At 49.5% G+C, this 26,786-nt stretch overlaps 11 protein-coding genes across 11 annotated transcripts, besides 2 other annotated features; 5 read left to right on the top strand and 6 right to left on the bottom strand.

The window, feature by feature from the left end:
• Nucleotides 1-84: a repeat region.
• A 362-nt stretch (nucleotides 85-446) lies between these two features.
• Nucleotides 447-2,205, bottom strand: FPSE_08719 (uncharacterized protein; the record flags this gene model as incomplete). Its single annotated transcript, XM_009261837.1, has 4 exons — nucleotides 447-802; nucleotides 857-1,166; nucleotides 1,218-1,793; nucleotides 1,846-2,205. The coding sequence occupies 4 exons, from the start codon at nucleotides 2,203-2,205 to the stop codon at nucleotides 447-449; spliced, it is 1,602 nt and encodes a 533-aa protein (XP_009260112.1).
• A 1,434-nt stretch (nucleotides 2,206-3,639) lies between these two features.
• FPSE_08720 (uncharacterized protein) lies at nucleotides 3,640-5,536 on the top strand (the record flags this gene model as incomplete). Its single annotated transcript, XM_009261838.1, has 5 exons — nucleotides 3,640-3,800; nucleotides 3,856-4,151; nucleotides 4,200-4,368; nucleotides 4,419-5,128; nucleotides 5,181-5,536. 5 exons carry the CDS (start codon nucleotides 3,640-3,642, stop codon nucleotides 5,534-5,536), a joined length of 1,692 nt encoding a protein of 563 aa, XP_009260113.1.
• Nucleotides 5,537-5,897: 361 nt separating this feature from the next.
• On the bottom strand, nucleotides 5,898-8,171 carry FPSE_08721 (uncharacterized protein; the record flags this gene model as incomplete). The annotated part of the gene is made up of 1 exon (XM_009261839.1): nucleotides 5,898-8,171. One exon carries the CDS (start codon nucleotides 8,169-8,171, stop codon nucleotides 5,898-5,900), a length of 2,274 nt encoding a protein of 757 aa, XP_009260114.1.
• Nucleotides 8,172-8,624: 453 nt separating this feature from the next.
• Nucleotides 8,625-9,614, top strand: FPSE_08722 (uncharacterized protein; the record flags this gene model as incomplete). The annotated part of the gene is made up of 1 exon (XM_009261840.1): nucleotides 8,625-9,614. One exon carries the CDS (start codon nucleotides 8,625-8,627, stop codon nucleotides 9,612-9,614), a length of 990 nt encoding a protein of 329 aa, XP_009260115.1.
• Nucleotides 9,615-9,814: 200 nt separating this feature from the next.
• Nucleotides 9,815-11,910, bottom strand: FPSE_08723 (uncharacterized protein; the record flags this gene model as incomplete). The annotated part of the gene is made up of 3 exons (XM_009261841.1): nucleotides 9,815-10,029; nucleotides 10,085-10,535; nucleotides 10,585-11,910. The coding sequence occupies 3 exons, from the start codon at nucleotides 11,908-11,910 to the stop codon at nucleotides 9,815-9,817; spliced, it is 1,992 nt and encodes a 663-aa protein (XP_009260116.1).
• Nucleotides 10,472-10,517: a repeat region.
• A 1,085-nt stretch (nucleotides 11,911-12,995) lies between the features above and the next one.
• FPSE_08724 (uncharacterized protein) lies at nucleotides 12,996-16,175 on the top strand (the record flags this gene model as incomplete). Its single annotated transcript, XM_009261842.1, has 1 exon — nucleotides 12,996-16,175. The coding sequence occupies one exon, from the start codon at nucleotides 12,996-12,998 to the stop codon at nucleotides 16,173-16,175; it is 3,180 nt and encodes a 1,059-aa protein (XP_009260117.1).
• Nucleotides 16,176-16,401: 226 nt separating this feature from the next.
• FPSE_08725 (uncharacterized protein) lies at nucleotides 16,402-18,175 on the bottom strand (the record flags this gene model as incomplete). The annotated part of the gene is made up of 2 exons (XM_009261843.1): nucleotides 16,402-17,914; nucleotides 17,967-18,175. The coding sequence occupies 2 exons, from the start codon at nucleotides 18,173-18,175 to the stop codon at nucleotides 16,402-16,404; spliced, it is 1,722 nt and encodes a 573-aa protein (XP_009260118.1).
• Nucleotides 18,176-18,751: 576 nt separating this feature from the next.
• FPSE_08726 (uncharacterized protein) lies at nucleotides 18,752-20,470 on the top strand (the record flags this gene model as incomplete). The annotated part of the gene is made up of 3 exons (XM_009261844.1): nucleotides 18,752-18,862; nucleotides 19,013-19,160; nucleotides 19,221-20,470. The coding sequence occupies 3 exons, from the start codon at nucleotides 18,752-18,754 to the stop codon at nucleotides 20,468-20,470; spliced, it is 1,509 nt and encodes a 502-aa protein (XP_009260119.1).
• A 660-nt stretch (nucleotides 20,471-21,130) lies between these two features.
• FPSE_08727 (uncharacterized protein) lies at nucleotides 21,131-22,167 on the bottom strand (the record flags this gene model as incomplete). Its single annotated transcript, XM_009261845.1, has 5 exons — nucleotides 21,131-21,166; nucleotides 21,220-21,328; nucleotides 21,386-21,441; nucleotides 21,497-21,806; nucleotides 21,860-22,167. The coding sequence occupies 5 exons, from the start codon at nucleotides 22,165-22,167 to the stop codon at nucleotides 21,131-21,133; spliced, it is 819 nt and encodes a 272-aa protein (XP_009260120.1).
• A 1,299-nt stretch (nucleotides 22,168-23,466) lies between these two features.
• Nucleotides 23,467-24,893, top strand: FPSE_08728 (uncharacterized protein; the record flags this gene model as incomplete). Its single annotated transcript, XM_009261846.1, has 2 exons — nucleotides 23,467-23,516; nucleotides 23,573-24,893. 2 exons carry the CDS (start codon nucleotides 23,467-23,469, stop codon nucleotides 24,891-24,893), a joined length of 1,371 nt encoding a protein of 456 aa, XP_009260121.1.
• A 262-nt stretch (nucleotides 24,894-25,155) lies between these two features.
• FPSE_08729 (uncharacterized protein) lies at nucleotides 25,156-26,503 on the bottom strand (the record flags this gene model as incomplete). Its single annotated transcript, XM_009261847.1, has 2 exons — nucleotides 25,156-25,931; nucleotides 25,981-26,503. The coding sequence occupies 2 exons, from the start codon at nucleotides 26,501-26,503 to the stop codon at nucleotides 25,156-25,158; spliced, it is 1,299 nt and encodes a 432-aa protein (XP_009260122.1).
• Between the last annotated feature and the right edge of the window lie 283 nt (nucleotides 26,504-26,786).

Raw genomic sequence — 26,786 nt, 5'->3', positions numbered from 1 at the left:
GCTCTCCCTTAGTCAAGCCACTAACCGGCGGATTAGTAGTTGGGTCGGTGACGACCAGCGAATCCCCGCTGTTGTATGTTTTTTGCCCATGCCGATTCTGCATCTTACTTACTCCATCTGTTCTGGATGGGACATCTCCTTGATCTTGGCTGTGGCAAGACCATGGTCGAGGTCGAGAAGGGCGCACGATGTAGAGCATGCAGCTTGTTGTCGTTCTCGGGGAACCGCCACGGAGGGTCAAGGTTTGGATACTCTAGGACGCCCCTCATCATTTCCAAAGTCGCTGAGTGAGATCTGTCTCCGTTGTTCATCATTCTGACAAGTCATAGTTTGCCACAGTTTCCTTTCAATATGCAGGCTGTTTGAATCGCTGCACCGTGATCTTTGTTCTTGTGTAGCTCTGTCTATCTGGCCTCGATACAGTACTTCCTCCTAGAACCTTGAGCCTACAGGCGAAGAACCTGGCAGCGGCTGTCGATACCGTCGAAGATACATGTATTGTCGATCGGAACGTATTGCTTCGTGATGATCTTGATCATCTCCTGCGCAACCATACCACCCGTAAGCGCTGATATGTTGTGAAGTTCGCCGCCAGCAGCTCGTTCCAACTCCTGTGCAGTCTTCTTGTAGCGCTCGTTGTCAGCAGCCTGGGGTGCATTGCTGCTGATGAAAGCCATGATCTCATCCGCAGTAGCTGTTGTAGAGTTTGACGTTGCCGACAGGGCGAGGTAAAGGGGGATAAGAGACAGCGGCATCTCGGGGCCAGCAATAGCTGCAATCTCATCGTTGGCTAGTTGCTGCTCTACAAGTTCATTATCAGCAGACGAGCCGTTGATTATGGATAATTATTACTTACCGACAACCTGATCAAGCTTGACTGCCATCTCCTCAGAGGAGTTGATAAGCTTGATGAAGCGAGCGTTCTTGCAGAAAAGTTCGACTTGCTCAGGGTCCACATCCTCTCCGCCAGGAATTCCCCGAACGGTTTCGAGAACTTGGCTAACATCCTGACGAGCCCTTTCCTTGTAGATATTCTGTAGTTTGATGTATACGCTGGACTGGGCCTTCATATCAGGCAGTCCTCCAGGCACGGGCAACCGGCTATGCTTGGCATAAAAGCGTTTGACTGCCTCTGTGATGATCCAGAAACTAGACTTTGTTTCCTCCTGAAGCAGATTTAGTAGCGTATCCCCAGGATGAATTTGTTGTATACTCACAGGATTTTGATGTTTGAAGTCAAAGACCTGCTGGAGAGAGCTTGGGAGTGATGGTGTTACGACGTGCTTCATAACGGCAGCTACAGCCTCTTCGAAGTTCTCTTCGCCTCCCTCTGGATTATCCGTCCTCATAGCCTCAGAAACAGTCTTGCGGAACGATGTCTTATCGGCATAGCTGGTAGGATATGCGCCATCATGTGTCTGTTGCCATTGTTCAAGGTAATGAAGTAGAATAACAACTAGGGGCAGGTGTCCATGCTCGTGATTGTCTAACGTATCGATATTCTCAGTCATGCCCCTTGAAAACTCGACAAGCTCAGGCCAGGGCGCAAGAAGTCTAAGGTCGGTAGTGGCCGTCTCATCAGGGTGAGTATCGACAATGGGAAATGTTCCAGGCAAAGTGGACTTAAAGTAAGAGTAGAATCCGACAGAATGCACTGAGATTGTGGGGATGCTATGCTGGTGGGCATAGTTCTGTATGAGCTGGACTTGATCCTGGGGTAGAGGCAGAGCATATAGGATCATGGTAAATGTAGGTGAGTCACTGAGAAATGCTTCGAGGTCGAAAGAGTCCCCCTGCAACATGTCAGCGGAATTGTAACTTGTTCTTATCGAGTTAATATCCTACCTGATTCTTTGGATACCATTCGCCTTGTACCTCCGGGTTCAGCTCTAACAGAAAGTTGGTGCATGCTTCAGCCCTCGACTTGCCCAGCCAGCTATCATCGATGAAAAAGTTGACGCCCAAATCTTCATGACCCACGACACTCTTATCAGCGATTGTGAATTGGCCAATCCCAGGTAAAACGAGGTTCTTGAGGGTCTCGACGCCGACAGTGCCAGCGCCAGAGTTAACAAGTAGAATGTTGGCCGACTCTAAAGCAGCCTGGCCGGACGCAGCCCACAGGCGGAGTTGACGATCGTACTTCCGCTCCTTCTCGGATGGACCGTGAAGAACCGGGGGAGTCTGGGACATGACATCAGCCATGATTAAGCTGTTTGAAGACCAATTGTAATGATGGCGATGGTGTTGAAGGGGTCGAATACTGGAGTAAGCTATCTGTACTTACTAAGGGTTGCCTACAGCTACGAAAGTGATAGGCGCCAAGTGTCGGCCGAATCATACCCAGGCAGGTGCCTGTGAGGGTGACTGCGCTACGTCACGCTTTGGCAGCTGATAAGTGGGGAGCTCAGCGCAATAGCGCATGTGATTGGTGTGAATATTTACGGTATGTAGATCGGTCTACAGCTCTAGGGTGATTGCTACACTGTAAATGTTTTGTCTTCACGTAGGTAGTTTCTCAAGGTGTGCTGAAGGTAGAAGAAGCGGGCTGCTGAACAGGTGTTACTTTTGTATTGTGTGAGAATAAGGTTGCTCTTTAAGCCTTGCCTTTTATAACTCAATACTGGCAAGGGAGAAAAAGTCAATAGTAGACTTTAAAAAACGCTATACCCTCAAGTAAATGACCGAAGAATTTTCTTTAAGCTACCTAATGCCTACCGTTTTACTGATCCTGTCTAGGGCTGAATGGATGAGACTCTCTATAGTGGAGATCACGAATGCTTGACCCAGAGTTTTCTTTAATAAACACTTGCCTACACTCTGCACAACGGTCCATTAAGCTCCCACCGTTGGAAGGAGAACTCCGACTACAATCACATGTACCTGATCGGGGTTCTAGTAAGGCATTTTTAGAACAACGGACTTTATCGATAGAACTAGTGATTTCTGTCAGGAACTATTATTACCCAGCTTCTTCGAATGAAATTCCTTTTCCTGTCTAGCTCTAGACTAAAACCGTAAAGTACTGCATTTCGAATCCTATCTCACTCAGCAAGACATACACGATTCTATGCGCCAATCAACAAGCAAGAGCTAGCAGACAAGCGAGTGCGAGATGCGAGAGTGGGCCGGCCGCCTTCACTCCACTGCAACGACTTTAAGCCGACTTCCTCTATGGTTTGCTCAGACCGACACCCAGAGGTGGCATCGGTCTCCAGTTATCTGTTCGATGATGCCCATAGCATCTCGCATTTCAGGACATGCGGTTACTTAATATGTAATGCGCTTCATGTACCGTTAACCGAATCCGATGACTCCTCATGTCTGCGGATGTACTCGTCCATATCCATCCTCCAAGTCATATAAAAGATTTATGCCATGTTCTAGTTCAATCATTTTGGTGAAGTGACGATATATCAAACGGTTTACCTAACAAACAGAGTACCATAACGATGCACTGATAGCCACTGCGCTGATTCAGGATTTCTACAATCCACCACCCTTGGTTGATGCCTTACCTGTCAACAGTGCTGCAACTGTCATCGTCCGTTCGTAACCACAGCAAACTTTATTGGATTTCTCTCATGCGAGAGACAACTATTTCATCTCTATTTTGTCATCTTTTTTTTGGTCGCCATAATGGACGAAGAAGTCAAGAACAGCGGCATGCACTCCAAAAGCGACCACAAACCAGCAGAGGCCTCTGCCTCCCAGACAGATCCTTCTTCCCAAAGCTCTATTTGCGATGAGCTACGAGAACCTTCGATCCCTCCAGCTCGCTTTTGGGTTTTGTGTGTTGGGTATGTGACAGTCACTGCTCTACCCACCTATGCCTCACTAACATTTACTATCAAGTGTCTTTCTAGGTCTCTTTCTATCTATGATCGATACATCTATCGTTGCTACCAGCCTTCACAGCATCGGTGTCGATTTTGAAGTTTTAGAAGATGTCAACTGGGTTGCTCTCGCCTATACACTGGCCTATCTGGGATGTGCCATCGTCTTTGCCCGTATATCCGACATCGTTGGACGCCGTGATGCCTTCATTGCAGCCTACATAATATTTTTCGTGTTTTCTTTGGCGTGTGGTTTTGCTCAGACTCTCAACCAACTCATTGCTTTTCGTGCCTTGCAGGGTGTTGGCGGCTCAGGTGCGTACGAGAATCCTCTACTGTGGCTCATGATTCTAATCGAACTAGGCCTATACGCTCTTACTATGATCATGATGCCAGAGTTGAGTCCCGACAATCTAAAGCAGCACATGGCGGCCATGGTTGGCTTGGTCATTACCGTTTCAGGGGTTCTTGGACCTGTTCTCGGTGGTATCCTGACACACTACGCTTCTTGGCGATGGGTGTTCTGGATCAAGTATTACTCTCTACTGCTTTCTAAGTACAAAGCTAACAAGATGCATCTAGCGGACCGATTGGATTTGTATCTCTTGTAATTTTCATATTTTCCTGGCCCAAAGCTGAGTACCTACCGTCTCAACAACGACGTGCTTGGAAGGAGCTCGACTTTTTGGGATCATTCCTCGCTATCGCCGCCGCAGTACTTATTGTCTTCTCTTTCCAGAATGCTGGGACTGAGCCATCTAATGAAGGATGGAAGACTGCCATCTTCATTGCGCCTCTGATTTGTGGCCTGCTTGCTTGTGGGCTACTGGTGTCTTGGCAGCTCTTTATTCAACATCGATGGCACGATCGATTTGTTCCCGCGTTTCCAGTCAATATCTTTCGAAGCAGAGTCTACTCAACTGCAGTCGTCAACACGCTTCTGAACGGCTTCCCCTACTTGCTACTCATCTACGTAATCCCGCTTCGCTTCCAGGTTGTTAGCAGCAAGTCGTCCCTCATTTCTGGCGTCATGCTGCTTCCTATGCTTGGATCTTCCGCCATCGGAAGTGTAGTAGCAGGAAAGATCAACAACACAAAGAACTACACTTTTGAGTCGCTGTTAGTTGGCTCTTGTTTCATGACGCTCGGCTGCGGACTGCTTGCTTCCCTGTCACATGAGTCAGAAGATGCTAAATTGCTCGGCTACATGACATTCTGCGGACTTGGTTTTGGGCTGACTGTCGCCTCATCGACCATGCTGTCAATGGTGGAAGTGCCTATTCGGGATTACGGTAAGCGACGCAGCTTTGAATTGCAAGTCCCTGCATGTACTGACGGTTCCAGCCCCTGCACAAGGCATCCTATCCCAGGTACGACTCTTGGGCGGCAGTTTAGGTATTGCAACTTCATCGGCTTTACTCAACGAGAAGAGCTCTAAATACCTTGCCAGTATTCTGACTCCGTACGAGCAGGCGACAATCGGCAGCTCCAACACTCCACTTTCCAAAGAACAGTGGTCGGCTGTCCGTTTTACCTACGCCGATGCATTCAAGGTAGAAATGAAGGTGGCAACTGCTGTTGCAGCCTGTTCTGTTATCTCTGCATTTGGTGCTTTTCGCAGGCAGCGCCTTTTGGTTGCCGAACAACGAGCTGCGATTGTGGCACAAGAGGCCACTCGTCGTCGTGATCAAGCTAAATAGGCGGTATGAGTAATTGTTCCGAGACGTGCGTCTTTCAGGATAGCACATCAAGAAGTTGGCAATGATTTTGGTTGTCGTAGCATTGGAAATGCAGTATTCTCAATAACGAAGCCTCAATATCTGAGTGTGAAAGATCAGTATTTTTTTTTTGGCAGAACAAAGGTGCTGCTCTCAATAGTTTATAGGGATATGTAATTATTAATTGAGACAAGTTATTGCTTGCTACATAAATGGTCAATACATGCCCTCCAGATATGAGGTTCAGGAATAGCATGGCTCGCAAACCTGTTCAATCACAGAAGATAAGATTGGCTGCACATATGAAAGATACTGCCTTTTGGCTATTGGTCATTGTATTTCTCTATGTACCATCATCCGTAGTACTGCCCTCCTCCTTGGTCGTATCTCGAAACATATCAGCGGTCACCGTACTTGCCCGCCGCGGCCTCAAGTCATTTAGCGCCTCGCTTTCCTCATCTATATCGTCATCCCCTCCATCTTCGCTGTCATTGTCTGATGCGTCTGGCGACTCAGCCAAGCTGTGTTGCAATGAAGCCATGAAGTGACCCGCTGCCCCGAACTTGGTAATCCCCTCCTTATGGGGTAAGGTCGAGTACGTTCTGTGGGCTTCATCCAAACAGCGCCGCGCCTGGATATGCCTGGACTGTTGTAGCCAAGCATCTGCACTGAGAATGCTCCATGTTGCTGATTTGCGGCGGCGCGAGCCCCAGTGCCAGCTCCCAACCCCCTCCTTGGAAGAGTAGCAGACGGCGAGACGTTCCTTTATCAATGCATCACCTACGTTGCCTGAAATCTTAGACTCAAGAAGCCTCACTCCCCATCGGCCGGCATCATCAATATTTGTACCGTTCCGCAAGCGCAATAGTTCGAGACCAAGCAGCAGGCTTCTTAGCGCTCCATAAGGAGCACTGCACCGCGTATTATAGGAGTAGAATGCGGCCTCTAGCATTTGATCGATTGTCTCAGCGCGATTCTTCGATGACATTTGTTGAGGGAAGATCAGAAGACTGAAAGCGGCCATTTCATTGGCGGCAGCATGGTGTTTCCAAGCCTTGGAATCACTAAAATCTGATCTTAAAAGATCATATGTCGAATGTGCGAGTTTCCAGTCTCGCAGCATGAAGGAATAGTCTGCCAGCTTCCGCATAATGGCCTCAGGGGCTTCTGATCCATAGAATCCAGCAGCGTTATAATTGTCTCTTGAGTTGCTGGTACCGCCCGTCGAGTTCCTGGAGCTGCCACCGAATGCCCACTTTCTCGACAAATTCATAAACCGACCAGTGATACCTCTTCGTCTTGACGCAACTTGGTCGTTCCAGATAGAGACATTTCTTTCCATTTGGGGTATGATAGACATGGTCACCATCTCACGCACAAATGTACGGATGGCAGTAGCATCAGATTCAAATATGTAGCGTGTTGGGTCCTCAAAGTCCTCATCATCTTCGCTGTGTCGTATGTCCTCAAGTTCTTCATGAGCTGACATCCAGTCACTGCGGGGTAGTGGAATGCTGTCATCGTCGGTCTCAGCACTCTGACTGCTTCGCAAACGAAGAAGATGGCAATGGATTCCAAGGTGCCTCTTCATCTGTTCAAATACAGCCATGGATTGTATTATGTCATCTCTCTCCTCGTCGTGAACCAGCACATAGTATCGGATAAATTCGCTGTCGACCCAAGGGGGAAGCCTTTTACTTCCTTCATTCGTTTCTGTATAGAGCTTTCTCATCTCCGTGATTGGGTCAGGATTTCTCGAGCTGACAGCAATGACACATGCTACTGGGTGTGAAAATGTTTCGTGGGGCGAAATGGGAAGACCTGATAGTAATCGGCGCAGATAAAGGGCATAATATGGCGAGGTCTCCCCTGATGCTGTATTTTGATCCGCAAACATACCGTAGTGCGGCAGAACCGCAAAAGACTGCTCAGCGTAGGACAAATGCCTGTCCACCACAGACTCCACGTCAGCAAGGAATTGTTTGTCCCTTGATGTACTTGCTTGACTGCCATTCTGCCCCGGGGCTGATGCGGGGCTTCTAAAGCCCGAGACTGTAGGATCGGGATGCTCGATGTTGTCACCGAATCGTGTAAACCTGATAGAAAAGCCATCCGCTACTCTGCTCATGCCGTTACTGTCCCTAATCGTGATCTTGCCCTGGACATCTTCACCAAATGGGCGCAAAAGTTCCCAAAGGCCACCTCGGAAGCCTTTCTCGCCCATCAGACTATCCGTATCTTCCGAAGTATATATCGAAACATGGGGAACGAATGCCCGGAGCATCAAATTTAAAGGTTCGGAGGCGTCTCCCCCGGTCTCGGGGAGTCGATTAGGCCGGGCATCGAAGACGGTATGAGAGAGAACACGAGCAGGCGAGCCTCGACCGGCCGGCGATATGGAACGCGATCCGGGCGGTGAAAGCGTCGAAGCATACAAGGAAGCAGCAGACGGGTTGGAGCGACGGTAGGCAAGGTTGGTTTCGGATTGCGATAGCGGTAATGATGCTAGAACAGGGGTGGAGTGTCGCGATTTTGTGAACTTCATGCCAGACGCAGCTGCTGGTAACGCCTGAAGCGGTTCCGTCGGGGTAGCTTCATTTTCGAGAGGTTGTGGCATGAAGGCGACAGGGAACAGCAGCTCGCTACAATATCTCAGAGGGTCGTATGGATAGTCGTAAGGGTTTCAAGACAGATATAGATTCGCAGGTAGGATCGGAGTATTAAGATGCGCAAGTAGGTGACGAATCGAAGACTTTGAAGACTCTAGGTTGACTCGGCATGATCTTATTCACTGGAAAGAACGGCACAGCAGGTGATTGTCGATGTAGCCTTGGAACTTTAAGGCTTGAGTCTTTGGTTAGTGACAAAGGTTGGGCGATGTGGAAACTCGGGATGATAACGGTACGTACCTTACCTGGACCCTGGGACGTCGTCTACCTTTAGATTTCTTTAGCGGGGCGAAAGCAGCGATACTCGGTAACTGCATAAGTTTAGTTGCAGGCCAATGCAGATTCAAGGTCAAGAAAGCTTCTAGAAAACAAGTACTTGCCATCGCATCACAAAAGTCACAATGCCTTCAGACCTATCGGTATACTTGGCCTCAAAATATCTAGTCGCAGATCCAAAACCAACCAAGAAACGAAAGCGCAAGCGTGGCACCGAAGCCAACAACGGCCTTCTAATAACAGACGATGACGACTCGGGTTGGGGCAACACCAATGCGCAAGACGATGATGAAGGTCTAGATGGCCCGGTTACAGTATCAGGTCAATCCTCGGAATTCCGAAAAACCAAGAAGAGCAACTGGAAGTCCCTGGCGGGCGACGCGACTCCCAAGGATGACTCTGCAGCAGCTGCAGACGCGATCCTAGCATCGGCAGCAGCGGAGCAGAATGCAGCACGCGATGAAGATGAGGACATGCCTATTGTGGAAGATGATGGGTCAGCTGTCAAGATGAGTGATGGAACACATGCAGGATTGCAAAGCGCAGCAACCGTATCGGCGCAGCTCAAGCGACGGCAGAAAGAGGAACGTGAGGAGTTTGAAAAGCACCGCAAATCAGCCAAGGAAGAAGAAACGGTATATCGCGATGCCACCGGCCGAAGAATCGACATATCTATGAAACGCGCTGAAGCACGACGCGTAGCCGCTGAGGCTGAGGAGAAAGAACGACTTGCCAAGGAAGCTCTCAAGGGCGACGTGCAGCTTGAGGAGGCCCGCAAGCGACGCGAGAAGTTACAAGATGCCAAGCTTATGTCGTTTGCCCGCACAGTAGACGACGAAGAAATGAATCAGGAAATGAAGGAACAGGACCGTTGGAACGATCCCATGATGCAATTCATGAGCGAGAAGAAAGATTCGGGGAAAGGGCAAGGGAAAAAATCCAAACGCAAGCCTGTGTATGCGGGCGCAGCGCCTCCAAATCGCTACGGAATCACGCCAGGCTATCGTTGGGATGGTGTTGATCGCGGCAATGGATTTGAAGCAGAAAGGTTTAAGGCGATCAATCGCAGGGAGCGGAACAAGGGACTGGATTACTCATGGCAGATGGACGAATAGACGGGTAACGTTTCATACAAATATTCTAATTATATACCCTTTTCTTAGCGATTTATAACCCGGTTTCGTCTGCTGCAAATATCATGTTATGTTGGATAGTGAATTCTATCCATAATCGCATCCCAACGTCAATTCGCGCGGTCTTGAAAATAAGAACCATCAAAATATCCACCCACCCGCACAACATAGTATCTTGTAGTTTATGTTCTGCGACGGAGTCGTTTGTCAGGCCCATAATCGCACAGCGCCTTGACCAACTGAATCCACTCGCTCTTGGGCATCAGGCCCGGACGGTCGCCCAAGCGATGCTGGAAGGCCTTGATGAGCTCGCCAATGACGATGCCCTCGTCGGGAATCTTGTCCAGAATTTCGGATGGCTCGACGAGTGACCCGCGAGGAGATCCAGGAGAAGCGGCTAAGATGAAGTGTTAGTTATTTTTCGTTCAGAAGCAAGCGTCCAAAAGACTTACCACCTTGAGGGTTAGGGCTGCCAGCTCGAGACGCCGAGGGAGTGCCTCGAGCGCTGTGGCTGACCAGCTTCAACTTCTTTCTCTTGGCCATAGCACCATCTGACATTTCACCAGCGGTGGCCTCGCCGTCACTACCAGATCCAGCACCTATAGCCCGGCGCGCGGCTGCTCCTTGAGGCAACGGGGTACCAGACCTGCTAGCCGCAGCAGATGCGGCGTTCTTCTTGAGCTTCTTTCGAGAAGACTCGTTTCCGCTAGATTCGGAGAGTGCTGGAGAGCCGGCTCTTTTAAGTGATTTGCCCTTCTTGGAGCTCTCAGGCTTCTTTCCTGATGGGGTGTTGGTGCCCTTGGAGCCAGAGCCACTTTGAGCCTTGTCGTCCTTGCCAGCCTCCTTTTTCTCTTCTTCCTTCTTCTCCTCGTCTTCTTCTTCATCTGATGAATTATCATCAGACTTGATAACAGTTAGCTTCGTTCTGATTAAAATATGGCGAATACCTTACCGAGCTACTCCATGGGTTCTCTGTAGAATCATCACTTTCGTAGATATTCTCTTGGTCCCGCTTGATGAGCGCTTTCTTGGTTGTTTTACCGAGCTCTCGTCGCAATTCATCTTCTTTGTCCTTTTCATGCAGCTCCTTATCAACCTCTTGCTCATCACCATCTCCAAACAAGTTGGCACCGAGTTGCTCTCGTCGGATGCGGTCTTTGGCATCCTTGGCATCCTCATCGTCGTTGTTCCTCTCAAACATAGGAGTCTCGTCATCGTCTTGGAACTCGTCACCCGAGAAATCAATATCGTCATGATCAAGTTTCTCTGATCGTGATGCGGCCTTGAACGTGGCGCTTTCCGTCTTGACCATTTGGCCACCTCCGTAGAACATTCTTCTGGTGGCCTCCCTGTCACTTTGCTCTGCTCTCTTCTCCTCGTCCTTCATGACCCACCGACCGACGTCTACCTTTTTGCCCATGAAAGCTTCAACTTCTTCGATTGTATAGGGCTGGAACGGGGGCTTTGAAGTGAACCTGTACCACTTCTCCAGAGGTACCATGCGGAAGACTGACTGATCGATCATGAACGCCACGCTCGATTCGGAGAGCGCAGATACATAGTTGCCAACCCATACATTCTTACCATCTGCGTCCTCAAGATGCCATGGAAGAGCCTCTTCATATCGAAGATCGGACTCCTTCTTGGCAGCTACTGTTTTGGGCGCTCTGTTGAAAGTGGTTTTCTCTTCCTTCTGTTTCTTTGGTCGCTTAGGATTCGCGTCCTTGGCTACAGGTGCTATCTTTGCCTGGTCAATTGCGCGCTGGGCCTCTCTTTCCGCTTTGACTTGTGCCATCCTCTCTGCTTCTTGCTCGTCGGGCTGTGGTGCTTCAGGCGCTTCAACCTTGACAGCTCTCCCAGGAGGTGGCTGGCGAGCGTCTCGTCGGTGTAATGTTACAGGGCGTGCGAAGTCATCCTGGTCAGTTGGGTCTATCGATTTGTCGCCCTTCGTCTGGATGAGCTTCATCATATGGTAGCGTATACCATCAAGGAGAGCCTTTTTTGTTGTCATGATGGGGATGTCACTGTACGTTGCCGGCGGTGGTTCTGACCATCCTCCATTCTGTCTTCGGATTTCCTCAGTGTTTGGCTTTGCTCCGTTCTGTGCGCCTGAGCCAGATGGCGCTGCAGGCCTGGGGGCAGGCCTTCGGGTAACCATGGGATTCGCAGGCTTCTTTCGCATCGGCCGGAGAGGATTGGCCTTCTTGTTCCTCGAGGAGCCATTTGGACGAGCTGGCGCATTGGCAGGTGGATTTCCTGGGGGCGGCGGCGCGCTCATGTTGGCAACAATAGCGTGACTGTTCGGAAGGATGTAATATCGATGAAAGTAGGGCTGCTTCTGTTGTCGGTGCTAGCTATACGGGGTTGAGAGTAGAAGCGCAGGTGCGAGGACGGATCCTTTTTGCCTTTATTGACAAAGAGGATGCACGAACAAAGTGAATAGTCGAGACAGCGCGCCTAGGCGGTTAGTGCCTACAGTAAGGTTATGACGATGACAAAGGTTAAGGCAGCTGGCCAGGCATGTGGCTGTGCATCCACAAAGAGCTATTCAGCCACCAATTGTCAACTTGACCTCTTCTTAGGTAGTTGGTGTAGTTCACTAGGTATCAATAGCTCCACTTTTTGGGACTTTGCTCTCTTTTATCACTCTGGTATTACAGTTTAAAGAGGCTTGTTACCAACTTAAAATCACAAAGACTGTTGATGTATCCGAATCAATGATTGGTGATGTCTTTCTACAGTGTTTGAGAAAACAGTATACTGTAGATTGTGCTTGTGCTACTGACAGTCAGCACATTTGATTAGTGGACCTGCTGCCAATTAAACAGTGCGGAACCAGCTAAGCATTACTGTAGTACATGCAGAGCAGTGATCGCATAGCTGCATTTTGTGGAGATCGCACCAGGCAAGCTTCATCATCATCTTGCATGGCCGTCTCGCCCTGATCTAAATCTTTGTCGACCGCAAATCTCTCTGGGACTGATTTTGTTTCTTCCTTCCCTTCTTTCTCAACGTGCATAATCCTCTTTTCCATTTGGCAAAGCTATGCGCTAAGGCATATATGCCTGTGTTTGCTCGACAGACCCCTCAAATTCAACCGAATCACGAAGACCAAACACAATCACAGTTTGTACAACGGTTCCTAGTTTTTACTTTCTTTTCTTTGCTCTTTGCTCTATGCATTTGAATTTAAATAAAAACTTAAGGCAGCCTGATTCTTCTGAGAAAACTGTACAGGCGGAATGACCACCCATTCTTTAGTCAATCTTCTTACACGACAACTGGCTTCAGGTACTAGCAAGGGCTTCCTGAGCAAGCTTATTGCTACCCACATCCCCTGTCAAAATTTAAACGACCTTCTTTATGTCTAAGCCCTCAATGGTCCCTCATCTTCATGAGCCTTCAGCAGAGGGCTCTGCCCCTCCAGGTCTTGAGAGCCATCTGCGCAACCTCATTATCTCCAATGGCACACCAGCACAGGGTCCGCTGGCCAACACTTCCTCGCAGCAGGCCTCAGTTCCCCAACATGGTATAGACGACCGCAGTGCTCAGGCAGGAGCGCCGGAGGGTGTCTCTCATCCATCCAAGCCTGCCCGCAAACGAATGAATCAAGCACAAAGACGCCAGATGAGCTCGCAACTTTCTATTTCCATCGACCCTCGAGCTCAACAACAGCAGCAGCAGCAGCCCCAAAACAGAAACTACCAAAGCCCAACTTCTCATTATTCGAGGCCTTCTCAGTCTTACCATCGGCACGTACATGCCGACACCCAGCCAAGGGGGGCTTACAATGAGAACCGCCAGGGTGGCCCACAGCCGCATCGCCCATGGAACGGTCCTCAGCAACACAGACCTCGTGGAAATGATCACTATCAGCCTCCTAACCATGGTCGCCAGGACTCCATGCTCGCTCAGCCAAATCGAGGTGCCGGCCATCTGTACAACGCTAGGCGTGCCGTTCAATTTCATCCCGAAGAAGTTGCAGCTCAAGCCGCTCTGCTCGACCAACTCTGTTTTGATGTCGTGACTAGTTCGGAAATTGAGAGGTCAGAAATCGCAGAAAAGGAAGACTTCCGATGCCGTATCGAAGCCATCAGCCGAGAGGTAATCGCTACGCATGAGAAGAAAGAAAGGCCTGAGGCCGAATTCCATCCTTTCTCAATTGAACTCAAATGTTTTGGCAGTCTGTCTTCCGGGTTTGCGACAAAGGCCTCCGACATGGACCTTGGACTTCTTTCCCCTATGTCAGCCACTCAACCAGACGCCCCAGGATCTCCTATCCCGCGTTTGTTGGAAAAGGCATTATTGGAGGCCGGTCTAGGCGCCAGGCTCCTCACTCGTACTAGAGTCCCAATCATTAAATTATGCGCGTCTCCACCAGAGAAACTCCGGCAAGGTCTTCTTGAAGAACGGTTCCGATGGGAGAATGGACTGGACGAGGTTCATGAGGGTCATGACGACGATGAAAACGACCAACACACAGCACCTAACGATCAAGAGAACAGCCAAGATCAAATCAGAGAAACTCCAAAGGAAGCGTCCACCGCCCCTGAATCTATCTCTCCAGATGCTGGCCATGAGGAACCCCAGGTCGTGGAGCTTAAACAAGGATCAAAGAATTCCCTCTCCTCATATTATGGCTTAGCCAAACGAGTTCTCCGTCGGGCGGGTGGTCGTGATGTCACAATTTCGAACTATCGATCATTCGTGGATAATGACTGGGTCTTATTAAACAGAGTCAGCGAAGCCTTCATTGCAGGTCTTTCAGATGCACGCCTCCAAGACCGCCTGAGCAGGTATCCGTCTCTTATATTCTCAAACGACACGAACCCGCCCATCAAACGCTCCCTGCTTGGCGTATATACCCAGGTTGAGGGCGAGCAAATCCGGATGTTGTGGGAGGAAAGTGGCGTTGAAGAGCGAAGCCAACCCTCACGCTTCCACACTGAGCAATCATTGAAAGTTTGGGAAGACGCTCAATACAAAGAAAACTTTGGCATTGATCCAATCTCCCACACTAAGGAGCTTCAGCTGGCCCTTGACAAGTTCAAAAAAGCTCCCTCTGTGCAGTTTGTGATTCTTGAACAGGGCCAGCACGAGACACCAGCGTCTTACTTCACGAGAGCTTCGTACATCTTTAACGGCCTGAATCCTGCTAACGAGGATGTCTCCTCCAAGTGGGTAGGTATTCTTATGAGCCAGTATGTGTCTGGTATTCATCAAGAGGATACACGGAAGTCATTACAAAGCTTCATAGGCACATGTCCCAAGTCTCCGACGCTCAGGGGGGTCGGCCTTCTCCACAAGAGCATACATCTGGCATGGGAGTTCGAACGGGCACTCGACAAGGAATTATACGATGACGCTGTGGTTCAAGACATCAAAGATTATGTTGAATTACTCCGGTCACCTTTGCAGCAGGCCGACAATTTTGACTTTGGCGATGAATTCTCGATTCCCCTAACACCAAGTACGCTGGACCTTTCAGCGAGGATTCGCCAGTTGCCCGATCCACACAAGATGGCCCCCAATCAGCCGCGCGATCGTTACAAAGATCACTTGGAGTTCCCTAAGACTGGCGCAGGTGTTCAATGCGACATCAACTTTTCGGCACACTTGGCTCTCCATAATACGGCTCTCCTACGCTGTTATTCGCACACCGACCCCCGTGTCCGACCCATGGTCTTGTTCGTAAAGAACTGGGCAAAGATACGGGGTATCAACTCAGGCTACCGCGGTACACTAAGCAGCTATGGCTACGTTCTAATGGTCCTTCACTACCTTGTCAATGTCGCCGACCCATTTGTCAGCCCTAACCTGCAGTTGTTTGCTCCACCGCTCCCTCCAGGGCTTTCACCAGTTGAATTTGAGAACATGACGAGCTGTCGGGGCCATAACGTTCAGTTTTGGCGCAACGAAGAAGACATTCTACGTCTCGCTCGTGCAAATCAGCTCACTAGGAACAGCGATACCATCGGGCACCTCCTGCGAGGCTTCTTCGAATACTATGCCCATAGCAGCATGCTAAGTACTTCCGCCGGGAGAGGATTTGATTGGGGCCGAGATGTTCTCAGCCTGCGTACCCCTGGCGGCTTGCAGACAAAGCAAGATAAAGGCTGGACGGGTGCCAAGACGGTCATCGAAGCTCAAAACGTAGGACCCCATCCTCCGCCCCAACCTGAGCAAGCAGCTTCAACAGCATTGGATGTCAAGGAGCCTGCTGGAAAGGAGATAGCAACGCAGCCCAAGCAAGCTAATGGAGCAGCCAAGAACACCGACTTCAAGGAAGTTCGCCACCGTTATCTCTTTGCTATTGAAGATCCCTTTGAGCTGGATCATAACGTTGCTCGAACTGTTACCCACAACGGGATTGTTTCGATCCGGGATGAGTTCCGCCGGGCATGGAGGATTATCAAGTCTGCAGGTAATGGCAGCCCGCAGGAGAGTTTGCTTCGGGATATGAACGATATCCAAGAAGATGTTAGCCCGTTGTCCCTGCTTTTGGATGACATCCATGGGTTTGGTCAAAACCGGAACAAATAATTGTATGAGTATATTTCAGATGATGTACGAAGATACGGATGGGCCAGGCTTGGTGGCGGCGCAATGAGGCAGGACTGGGTGGCTTAACATTCAAGTCAACTGTAATTCATGGATCTGGTGGATCAGCTACTACAATCAGGCGGTAGTCATGTTACGGACCGCACAGATTCAGTGGCTGCGTATTCGATCTCTTGGTAGAATCTAAAATTGTAATCCACAGCATCAACTATGATGACAAAATATCGAACATGTTCCTCGTTCCAGACTTTGTGACTCTTGCTTTTGTTTTGGGCGAGTTTTCCTTGACAACCCTGCTCTTCCTATTTTTAGCTGTCCGTTTGGGCTTTTCGCTCACATCGACGCTGGGCAACGGTACAGATTTGGCAATTGTTTCATAAATTCGTGTCCCGCTGCTGTTTTGCAACAACTCAAGCGTACTGTTGATATCGGGACATTCCGCCAGAGATGGTAGTGTTGACAGCATGTCCCACAGCTCTGGCAAGACCTTTTTGGGTTGTCCAAGCGACAAAACTTGCTTCAAAAGCCGGAATGAGTAATAGGCTGCTTGTATGTGCGCCGTGAAGTGAATGATATCCCAAGAGACCCGTTTTAATAGCGGCTTCTGTGGGCTCGTCTCTAGTGTATGCAGCGTATGTGAGTGTTTCCCCTCTTCATGGCAATATCGAATATCCAGGGTCAAGTAAAGTACATGCCATGCTAGAGCTGTATCACCCCGAGTCCGTGTTTTGATCGTTGACATCAGCCTGGTAAGTCCCTCTGCAAAGGTTCTTGCCGCTCCTTCTGATAGCATGAGAGCTTGTCGCCCTTTTTGCACCGTAGTGTTGACACGACGATACTCTTGCACGGCTAAAGATGGTCCGGGGATGATCCAACGCGCTATTGTGTATGCCAACTGTCGAATCGGTGTACTCTGCTCCCAGGCACTTCCTTTTTCTGGATTTTCGAGGAGGATTGGGAGGAAGATCTTGAGCTCAGAAATTTCGTTCATTTGATCTTCGTTTTGTGCCAACTGTAGCACCAGCTCGGATATCCTCGGGTCCAGATTGTCAATCGATATCGGGGTTCCATGGGCAGAGACAGGTATGGGAGCAATGGCATGATCCAAATACTCACGACAAAACTCAGTATATCCGGTTTGGTCTGCAACTGGCTTTATGCAATCCTGTAATAGCTGCGGCAGAGTCGAATGCGGAGAAGACTTTCGCTCATATGCAAATCGACAAATTTCTGCAGATGAAGCAAGCTTGAGTTTCTCGCAGATATGTTCAGGACTAAACCTTGCGCACGCAAGATGAGACGTTTCATCGAGATAGATATCTCGAAGGAAGACAACGCTTCCCTTTCCCAACTCATGAACGATGAGATCCGAATCGGAGGTTAGAACTGTGCCACCGGACTGCAAGAGATGATGTGCACAGTATGCGTCAGCCTCTCCTGGTACGAGGTGCACAAATTTTGCGTAGCGTGGAGAGAGTCTCAAGGCATCGATTATAGCAGGCACATGAAAACTGGGTGGTATCGTCGGCTTTCCCACTGGGGGTCTTGCGGTTGAGAAGAGAGCTGGGGGAGTTTCATCAGGGGTTGAGAAATACGCTGGGAAGTAGCCGTCAATTTCAGTAGCATGGGTTCTCTTTAACTGGGCCAGGCTTTTGACCATCCTGTGCATACGAACTGGTTCTTTGTCTGGAGGAAGATATCCATCGAAGTATATGGCCTCGCTGGTTTGGGTGTCAGTGAATATCGACTAGCTAAGCAAACACATCAACGTACACATTGACACCACGATCGACGAGGGCGTCTAACCATGCGATGGTAGTCTCACCAAGAACGTTGTACGACGGCTGAGGAATTCCATGTCTGTTGCAGATATAAAGAACATGATAGGCTAGTGCAGGGCCATCAATGACTATACTTTCGTTGTCGAGAATTCCATGGACGACGTAGGGCTCCAGGGTAGATATAAGACGCGGAATCCCCATGTTGAGGAAAGGAACGAATGGGTTTCAGTCTTTTCTTTCCCAAAGTTACCACATCTTATGTGCTTCAGCAAGGGTTTCGATTAAAAAGTATGACCGTATAATCCACTCAAAGTAAAGTCTGTTGATGATTGATTGGAGTCACGAGATGTCACCTTGCGCAAAGTAACTGCGAAACACTCACAGCAAGGATTTCGGTGTCCGAACGTTGGAGATTGCGACTGTGACACACCTCCGGGATGCCCCGCTTGGCTAATGAGTGCGGGGAGAACGCACAGTACAAGCACTGTGATATAAGTATGGGGATGAGCTAATGTCTGGTGGACAAAGTCGCTGTAGAGTCAAGTCCATCCTCTCTAACCCCGATAGAAAATCGTTCCGCTGATTGTCTTCTACAGTGCATTCAAAGCTCACTTCACACAGCTTCTTGTACGGAACCGACGAAAAAAAAAAAAGCTCCAGCCAGAGTGGATCGCGCAAGCTTTAAAAAGTTTCCTTCCACTTCAACCTTCTTTCTTCTGTTTTCTTCACTCACATCCACACCTCACCCTTTATTCTTCTGTTAAAGGGCTGGTAAAGATGCGCAACACACTCATCTTTGCCGGCAATTCATGCCCAGTCCTCACAGGTCAAATCTGCGAGAACTTGGGCATGCATCCTGCCAGCGCTGAGCTTACGCAGTTTTCCAATGTGAGCTTCCCTTGCCCTCGTGGCCATGGTCATTCAACATGACCCGACCCTTCTTTCGCGAACGGCCCCGACTCTCTCGATGGACCGACTCGCCCTGGCCCATGTCTGGCAGTCAGTCAACTGCGTGCTTTGAGCTAACCGGTTACCAAGGGCGAAACGAGCGTCAGAATTCTGACAAGTGTCCGAGAGAAGGATGTCTTCGTTGTCCAGTCCGGCAGCCCCAGCATCAATGACTCCATCATGGAGCTTCTCATCATGATCTCAGCCTGCAAAGGCGGTTCCGCTAACAAAGTCACTGGTTTGTGGTTCTCTTCCCTTGTTTGAGACCTCAATCGGCTTACTTGTTTTCCTTTAACAGCCGTCCTTCCTTACTTTCCCTACAGTCGGCAATCAAAGAAGAAGTCGCATAGGGGTGCGATCACTGCTCGTATGCTTGCGAACTTGTTGGGTGTTGCTGGTGTTAAGCATATCATCACTGTCGACCTTCACGCATCTCAGATGCAGGGCTTTTTCAAATGTCCCGTCGACAACCTACATGCAGAGCCTATCCTCGCTAAATGGATCCGTCACAACGTGTCTAACTGGCGCGAAGCGGTCGTGGTTTCCAAGAATGCTGGAGGAACCAAGCGTGTGACATCGCTTGCAGATGCTCTGAAGCTCAACTTCGGTATTGTCACTACAGACAGGAAGCGTGTGAGCAACATGACAGCCAGCATGATCATGAGACATTTTGATCATAACGTCGACCGCCAACCAACGCCTTTGGAGTCAAACCGCCCCATTCCCTATCGCGGACCTCCGCAGGCCGAGCGTGCGGCCGAGGCCGATGTCACTCCTAAGAGGGAGACCCCACCTCCGCGCACTAGAATTGTGACGAATTCACAGGGCTCTCCTACACGAGCTGACAGTTCCGCGCGTGCACCCAACCCCGATATGACCGAGCATGTGGATTCAAACGCTACACCACCTGCAGGATCACCCGATGATTCGGTCAACGGCGAGACGGACTACGATGATCATAAGGCGTCTGAGGTCACGCAAGGCCGTTTGGTCCAGGGCCGCATCGTTGAGGATGATTATCCTTCTCCTGATCGATCGGTTGTCGATGGCAGTGTTGATGACGATCCAATGACGATGTCTCATGCATCTTCGTTCTTTGTTCCTGAGCCCCAATCCCTTGGAGGATCTGGCGATGCCGCGGCAAGTTCCGATGAGGAAGACAATGCTTTCGAGGAACCTGGCGCTGAGCATCTTATTACTCTGGTTGGAAACGTCAAGAACCGTACCGTCTTCATCGTGGATGACATGATTGACAAGGCCGGATCTTGGATTGCTGCAGCCGAGACTGTAGTGAAGAAGGGTGGAGCCAAAAGGGTTTACTGCATGGCCACTCATGGCGTGTTTGGAGGCGACAGTTTGGAACAACTTCAAGCGTGCGAGTGCATTGACCAGATTGTTGTCACCAACAGCTTTCCTATCGACAAGGACAGAGCTCGTAGTATCAGCAAGCTTGTTGTTCTCGACCTTTCCTTCCTACTCGCTGAAGCCATTCGACGTAACCACTACGGTGAGGCGCTCTCGCCTCTCTTCCAACATTACGGTGATTAGACACGGCTGCATTGTCGTGTTTTCGGTCTTGACCAATCACCAGTTGCTACACAAGTCTACTTAGCCTGCTCGCATGGCTTTGTACTGATAAACACCGTCAAGGTTGTTTTTTATGATTACTATTTATTTTAGCGAGGCGTCTGGGGAAAGGAACCCTTGGTATCCTGTGCTGGGCCATGCCCTCCGATTTTGGAATGTCGGAGCAAAAGCAGAGTAGGTGATGAATTATGATGATGGTTTCCGGTCTTTCTAGTTCAGCTTCACTGCAGTGTGATGTGACGTGTCATATGCTTGCCAGCCTTGATTTGAGGTATGGCAAAATGCAACCCAGCGGTGCTGTCACTTGTTGACGGCAGGAGCCCGATTCATCTCAGAATGGGTTCTTAACGGAACGTTGGTATATCAAATTCTTCGGTCTTAGAAGGCCTGTGACTCAAGATCAATATTGGTCTGCTGTCTCTTCGGGGGCAGATGAGTTATGGGCAAGAGAAATTTTCGAACATTTCGTAATGCATTCCTTTAGGCGCCATTGTTAGTTATTGCTTATAGTTGGTAGCTACGCGTCAATTCGTGGTCAATTCAATTCAAGATTATTTCACCTGCACATATTTCAAAAGTAACGCAACACGTGCTTGTTTATCGACTTCTACTCTAAACAATCTATGTCCCCTTTCGATGCATGGAACCGGCACCAGCCTATGGTTCACTAATATTAGCTCGGCGATTTGATTGTCGAGTTTGAAGCTTACCTGATGGCTGGGGAAAACTAATGTATCAGCAATAACAACGTTCTCCCGACGGGTGGCCGTAAACACGACGACCTCGGCAATGTCTTCGGGTGTAAGAGGTTCGCACCCACTGCTTGTGATTAGTTCACTGTGCTTGGGTAACTTTAGAACGACGAGGATTGCTTACGCATAGACTGCATCAGCCTTTGACTTGTCACCATAGAATCGCACCACGGAGAATTCCTGTATAACTGTTAGTTACTCGTCATGTAAGTCATGGCAGCCTGGCTTAGCTTACAGTCTCGACTTGGCCGGGGTCAATCTCAATGACACGAACGCGGCTGGCAATGAGCTCCTTTCGCAAGCTCTCAGTGAAGCTGCGGACAGCAGCCTTGGTGGCGCAGTAAATACCACCGCCAGGGTAGGGTTCTCGACCAGCGATAGAGCCCACATTGATGATGTCGCCATGGCCGCCGTCAGGTCGGGCAAGAAAGATAGGGAGGATGGCCTGGGTCATGTTGATAAGACCGGTGACATTTGTCTGGAACATGATGTTGATATCCTCCTCAGCGATTTCTGGAGCCCGAGCCACACCCTTGACAAGGCCTCTTTTCATTTTATTAGCCATTGCATTATATTGTCTTTGTAAGGAATAACCCACGCATTGTTAACAAGAACATCAATGTTCCTCCACTCTTCGGGCAAGTTGTTCACGATACCCTTCACTTCGGCAGGGTTGCTAACATCAAGCTTAAACGGAAGAACCTGGACGCCATCACCAACTTCGCTCTTGATCTTCTGGGCAAGCTCCTTGAGGGAGTCAACACGGCGCGCAGTGAGAATGAGACGTAAGTCATTCTTGGGTGCAGTTCGGGCGAACTCGAGAGCAGTGGAACGTCCGATGCCGGAGGAGGCACCAGTGACAAGGATGGTCTTGCCGGTGAGACGTTTGGCAGCAGCTGAAGCCATTGTGCGATGTGTGAAGAGGGGACGGATGATTGGATTGAATGAGTGTGACTTTGTAAGAGAGACGTTGAGGGTCTTGAATGCGGTAGTGAAGAACCGACGGGTATTCATTTGTTGACTAAGACTGCGAGTGAGGTGGAGAAAGGTAAAGAAGAAGAGGATGGTGTGATCGGATATGATAAAAGCGTTTTGGACAAAAACAAGGAGGAGCCAAGACTGTTATAGGTAGGTGATGGAGATGAAGAGGGTCTTGGTCAAGATGATGATATTGTTTATGAGTGTTGTCGTCGTTCTAGATAGTATGTCACAGTGGGAGACTTTGATTATCGTGATAAGACATTCAAAAAGAGAACCAAGCTAATTTCGACAGTGAATTACGATAGGTAAACCACGATAAAATGAAATTCCAGTATCTGGTAGATCAGTCAAGTTAATGTTATCAAACAACTTGAGCGGCCTTTTCTTACCCCGCGATTCGACCCATCAACTTACTCCAGAATTGGAGTCGAGAGGAGGACCTGCATCTCAGCCCTGACCTATCAGGAGCTTAAACAGTTGCCATATCCCGGCCCAAATGACGAAAGAAGCACAGATTTGGAGACCGAGGGTTTGGGCTTGGGTTGTAGTAGGGACTCTCGGCTTTGAGGTCGACTGCCGTAGCCATCCGTTTACGGCCCTGGACCGATATCAGAAATCATGATAAGACTTTTTCGACAAACAAAGATATCATGATACGGCCATGTTGCAGTACGTGCAGGTCTAAATGAAACACAATCGCAGTGAACCTGGGCTACGTTGGAGCATGGTGATGGCTCGTCTGAGAAACATGTTGAGATGTGCTGTCATATATGAGTGTAAATATTATATATAGTCAACAGATAGCTCATTAAAGTCACTGTTTCATCATGATAAATATCCATCATTCTGTCCTGTATCAGCAACTGGAAGCATCCATCCATTCCATTCAAAGTAGGTTCGAACAGAACCTAGCGAATGGACCCCCCCTGTCAATTCACTAACAACCCCACTGCAAGGGCCATCGTCCCTGGTAACAACCAAGCCTGCCCTGACAAGCCTAACAGACGGGACAGGCTGCACCGATTTGCATTCACGGGATGCATCTAAAGTAAAGTGTCGTCATTTTCTTTCTGAAGTTCTCCTTTGATCATCTTTTAATCATTTACACTGCAACGGAAAAAAGCCACGACAGAAGAAATTCGACCGTTTTATTCAAAGAAACCCCGAACCTTTACATCCGCGAGAGTGCACGCAAACAAGCAGGCGTTCTCAACTTCAGTTATCATGGGCGAGCTTGCAGACTACCTCATCAAGAACGACCCAAGCTTTAGCAGGTAACACAGCCTTGTACTATTCATCTGAACAGGAGTTTTACTAACTTGCCTCCCAGGTCACGATTACCAGCCCGATACTCCGACTTTCGATCCCAGCGCACCTTGAACCCCGATGGTTACCAAGCCAACATCTCTGCCTGGCGCCAGGCCCTCTCTGATCTTGTCGCAAAGGGCATGATATCACACCGCGGGTCAACTCCTGACCACTTCGTCCTCAAACTCGACGACTCGCTGCTCCGGTCATTGGAGCACAAAGAATTCGGGCAACCTCTCGCACTTGGAACAGTAGTCCGCGAATCGACCGCTGGTCGAGACTTCATACCTTTCAACGACTTCGAGAAATCCCAACAAAGTATATATCAGAGCAGCTGGGCAGGCTTACCATGGAGTGTTATGAGCTGGACTTTGCGACAGCTGGGCGTCATCGACCCCTCTAGAGGAGACGATAAGCTGCCAACCGGCCAGTATGTCGTTATCAAGAATATGGAAACTGCTGCGAAGGAGTTGGGCGATCTGATGGCGGATAAGGTGTCAAGATTTGACCGCGTTTTCAGCAGGGCACAGTTCCAGAAGGCGTTTTCTGCGGCTCTTGTTAAGGATCAGCGCTTGACAGATAACGATCTGGATGTGCTGCTGAAATTCTTGTCGCGAGATAAGGAGGTTATTGATTACGACGGAAACACGATTAGGATCAAGGGCTCTGGGGAGCAAGGCGGCATCACAAAGGAAGATGCTGCGATTGCATCTCTTAAAGAGCTTACGGAAAGCCTCAAGCATCAAACCGACCTCCTTAATACGCGAATAGACGAACTCGCACAAACAGCCAAAGATGCCGTCACTCGCAAAAACCGCGTCGCAGCCCTTGCAGCGCTCAAGTCCAAGAAGATCGCAGAGGCTTCTTTGGCTACCCGGTATTCCACCCTCAACCAACTGGAAGAAGTCGCTGCGAAGCTTGAACAAGCCGCCGACAACGTGCAGCTCGTCAATGTCATGGAGGCTTCTTCCGGAGCACTGGCAAGCCTCAACAAGCAAGTTGGTGGCGCAGATCGCGTCGATGCAGTTATGGATCAGCTGCGCGAGCAGATGAGCTCTACAGACGAGGTCAACGCCATCATGGCCGAGTCAACTGGCCAAGTGGTCGACGAGGATGTGCTGGACGACGAGCTCGAGGCCATGGAGGCCATGGAGCGCGAGAAGGAAGAGGAGAAGCAGAAGACGAAAGAGGCCGCAGAGGAGAAAGCTCGCGAGGCACGGGAGGCAGCCGAGGCACAAAAGAAACTCGACGAGCTTCCATCTGTCCCCGCCGACACAGAAGAAATTCGACACAAGGAGCAGACGCCCACTGCCGAGACTGGGATTGCGAACCTGGCTATATAGGGAATGCCAACCACAAAGAACATCAAGAGGAAGAGGGTCAGTACTGACCCAACGGTTTATATGTGTCCATGATCAATGCAGTAGGGTAGCCGGGGCGTTATTTTGAGCTTAAGATTGTACAAACTGGGTCATTCTTCGTTAGAATCTATACATTAGGGTATCTGTGTTGCTTCTGTTCTTGCATCGCTGTATGGTTTCTCAGTCCACACATCATCTGCCTATCTACTTGAAATGGCCATGAATACGCCAGCTGTGGAAGATGTCATTGGAAGTTTTCTCCTGGTGGTTCCCTTGTATTGGGAACTATTCGCCCGGTTACTCGCCCAGTCAGCCGTTGGGTGGAAGCCTCTGGCTCTTGCGCTTGGTAACTTTCTTCCTCTGTCGTGGGGAATATTCTCCCAGTTACTCGCCCAGTCAGCCGTTGGGTGGGAACCTCTGGCTCCTGTGCTTGGGAATGTGCCTTAGCAGCCTCTTCCATCTCCGTCTCTCTGGCCGCTTTCTCGGCCTTCTCCTTTGCCTCAATCCTTGTCTTTCTTGCATTTGCGATCAAGTCTTTGAAGGATGTGTCATGTTTAGCGGCCCATGCTGCGCCGTCAAAGTCTTTGTCTTTGATAATGGCCGCGTTTTGAACAGACCGCCCTGTTGTCGGAGCCCGTCCTCCTAGTGTGTTTTCCCAAACGTTTAGATCACGTAGTAAGTCGTGGCGCGTCCTAGGTTGCGCAGCGTCGCAGTTTGAGTTCCATATTGTCATCCATTCTTTGTGTCGTCGCTCAAGTAGAGCGCGGGGTCCCTGATTAGAAATGCCAAGATCGGCCATCTTCTTTCGCAGTGCCGTCTCTTTATACATGGAGTAATTGATTGTAGGAAGTCGGTCGGGCGCCTTTGTAGGCTGTCGTTGCTGGTTGTATATTGGGCTGGAAACACTGGACACAGTTCGTTGCGGTTTCAGTTTCGGCCCAGTGCATGATTCGAGATGCGTAAAGACCTGCCAGTCCTTCATTCGATCCTGGCAGACGGGACATGCAACCAGACCGTCCTCTACGATTAGTTAGAAGCAATCCACACGCTGTGAAGACCCGACGCTTACCTGGCTCTGGTTGGAATTCGTCGTCATCGTTGTCGTCTTCGCCATCGCTGTCTGGGACTTCGACAGTTTCATCATATTGTATTTGCGGTGTCTGACGGGCCGAAGACCGAGTATTTTGTAATCGTGAGGATGACCGTAGACGTTTTCCATCTGGTGAATCACCGGAGTCATGACGATCAGTTGTGGCTTTTCGCTTTGATATCGTGTTTTGGGAATTGCCTTTTCGCGCCAACTCCAAAGTGTCTGATCTAGCTCCAACAAAGGCTTGTACAGCCTCTTCTAATGACCAATTGCTTCGTAATTTGTTCTCTTGCTCTGTTGCACGACAAAGCGGACATTTGCCGTCGTTTGATAGTGCTCTTCGAATGCAAAGTGAACAGAATGTATGGGAACAGTTCGTGATCATAGGCGTTTTATAGAAGTCCTTGCAAACTTGACATCGCAATGCGCCCTCGACAGCGGCAAGGGCACTGAGAGGCGTCGTGAGCCAGTCTGTCGAGTCGGAGACATTGTGTTCGGGCATGGAGAAGTCGGCGAGGTTGAATAGGGACAAAAAGTCAGTTGATGCCTGTATAACAAAAATGACAACTAGAATTCGCTGGTATAGCACGAGGGTCGATTTGCGATCCTGGACCCAGAATAAATTAGTCGCGTTAAAGACGCGATGCCTAGAATGACGATATCACTGTGAAGAACCCGGTGCAATGATAGCCCCGCCAACGAAAGGGGCTGCCAGTATTCACTACAAGGACATCTGTGCTGCACCTTCCATTCTTAACAGATTGACACGTGATCTCGCGTCTAGG

This window comes from Fusarium pseudograminearum, chromosome 2 (genome assembly GCF_000303195.2).
Source record: "Fusarium pseudograminearum CS3096 chromosome 2, whole genome shotgun sequence".
Taxonomy (NCBI): Eukaryota; Fungi; Ascomycota; class Sordariomycetes; order Hypocreales; family Nectriaceae; genus Fusarium; species Fusarium pseudograminearum.
Note: the sequence above shows the minus strand (reverse complement) of the source record. Positions and strands in the feature narration are given on the sequence as shown.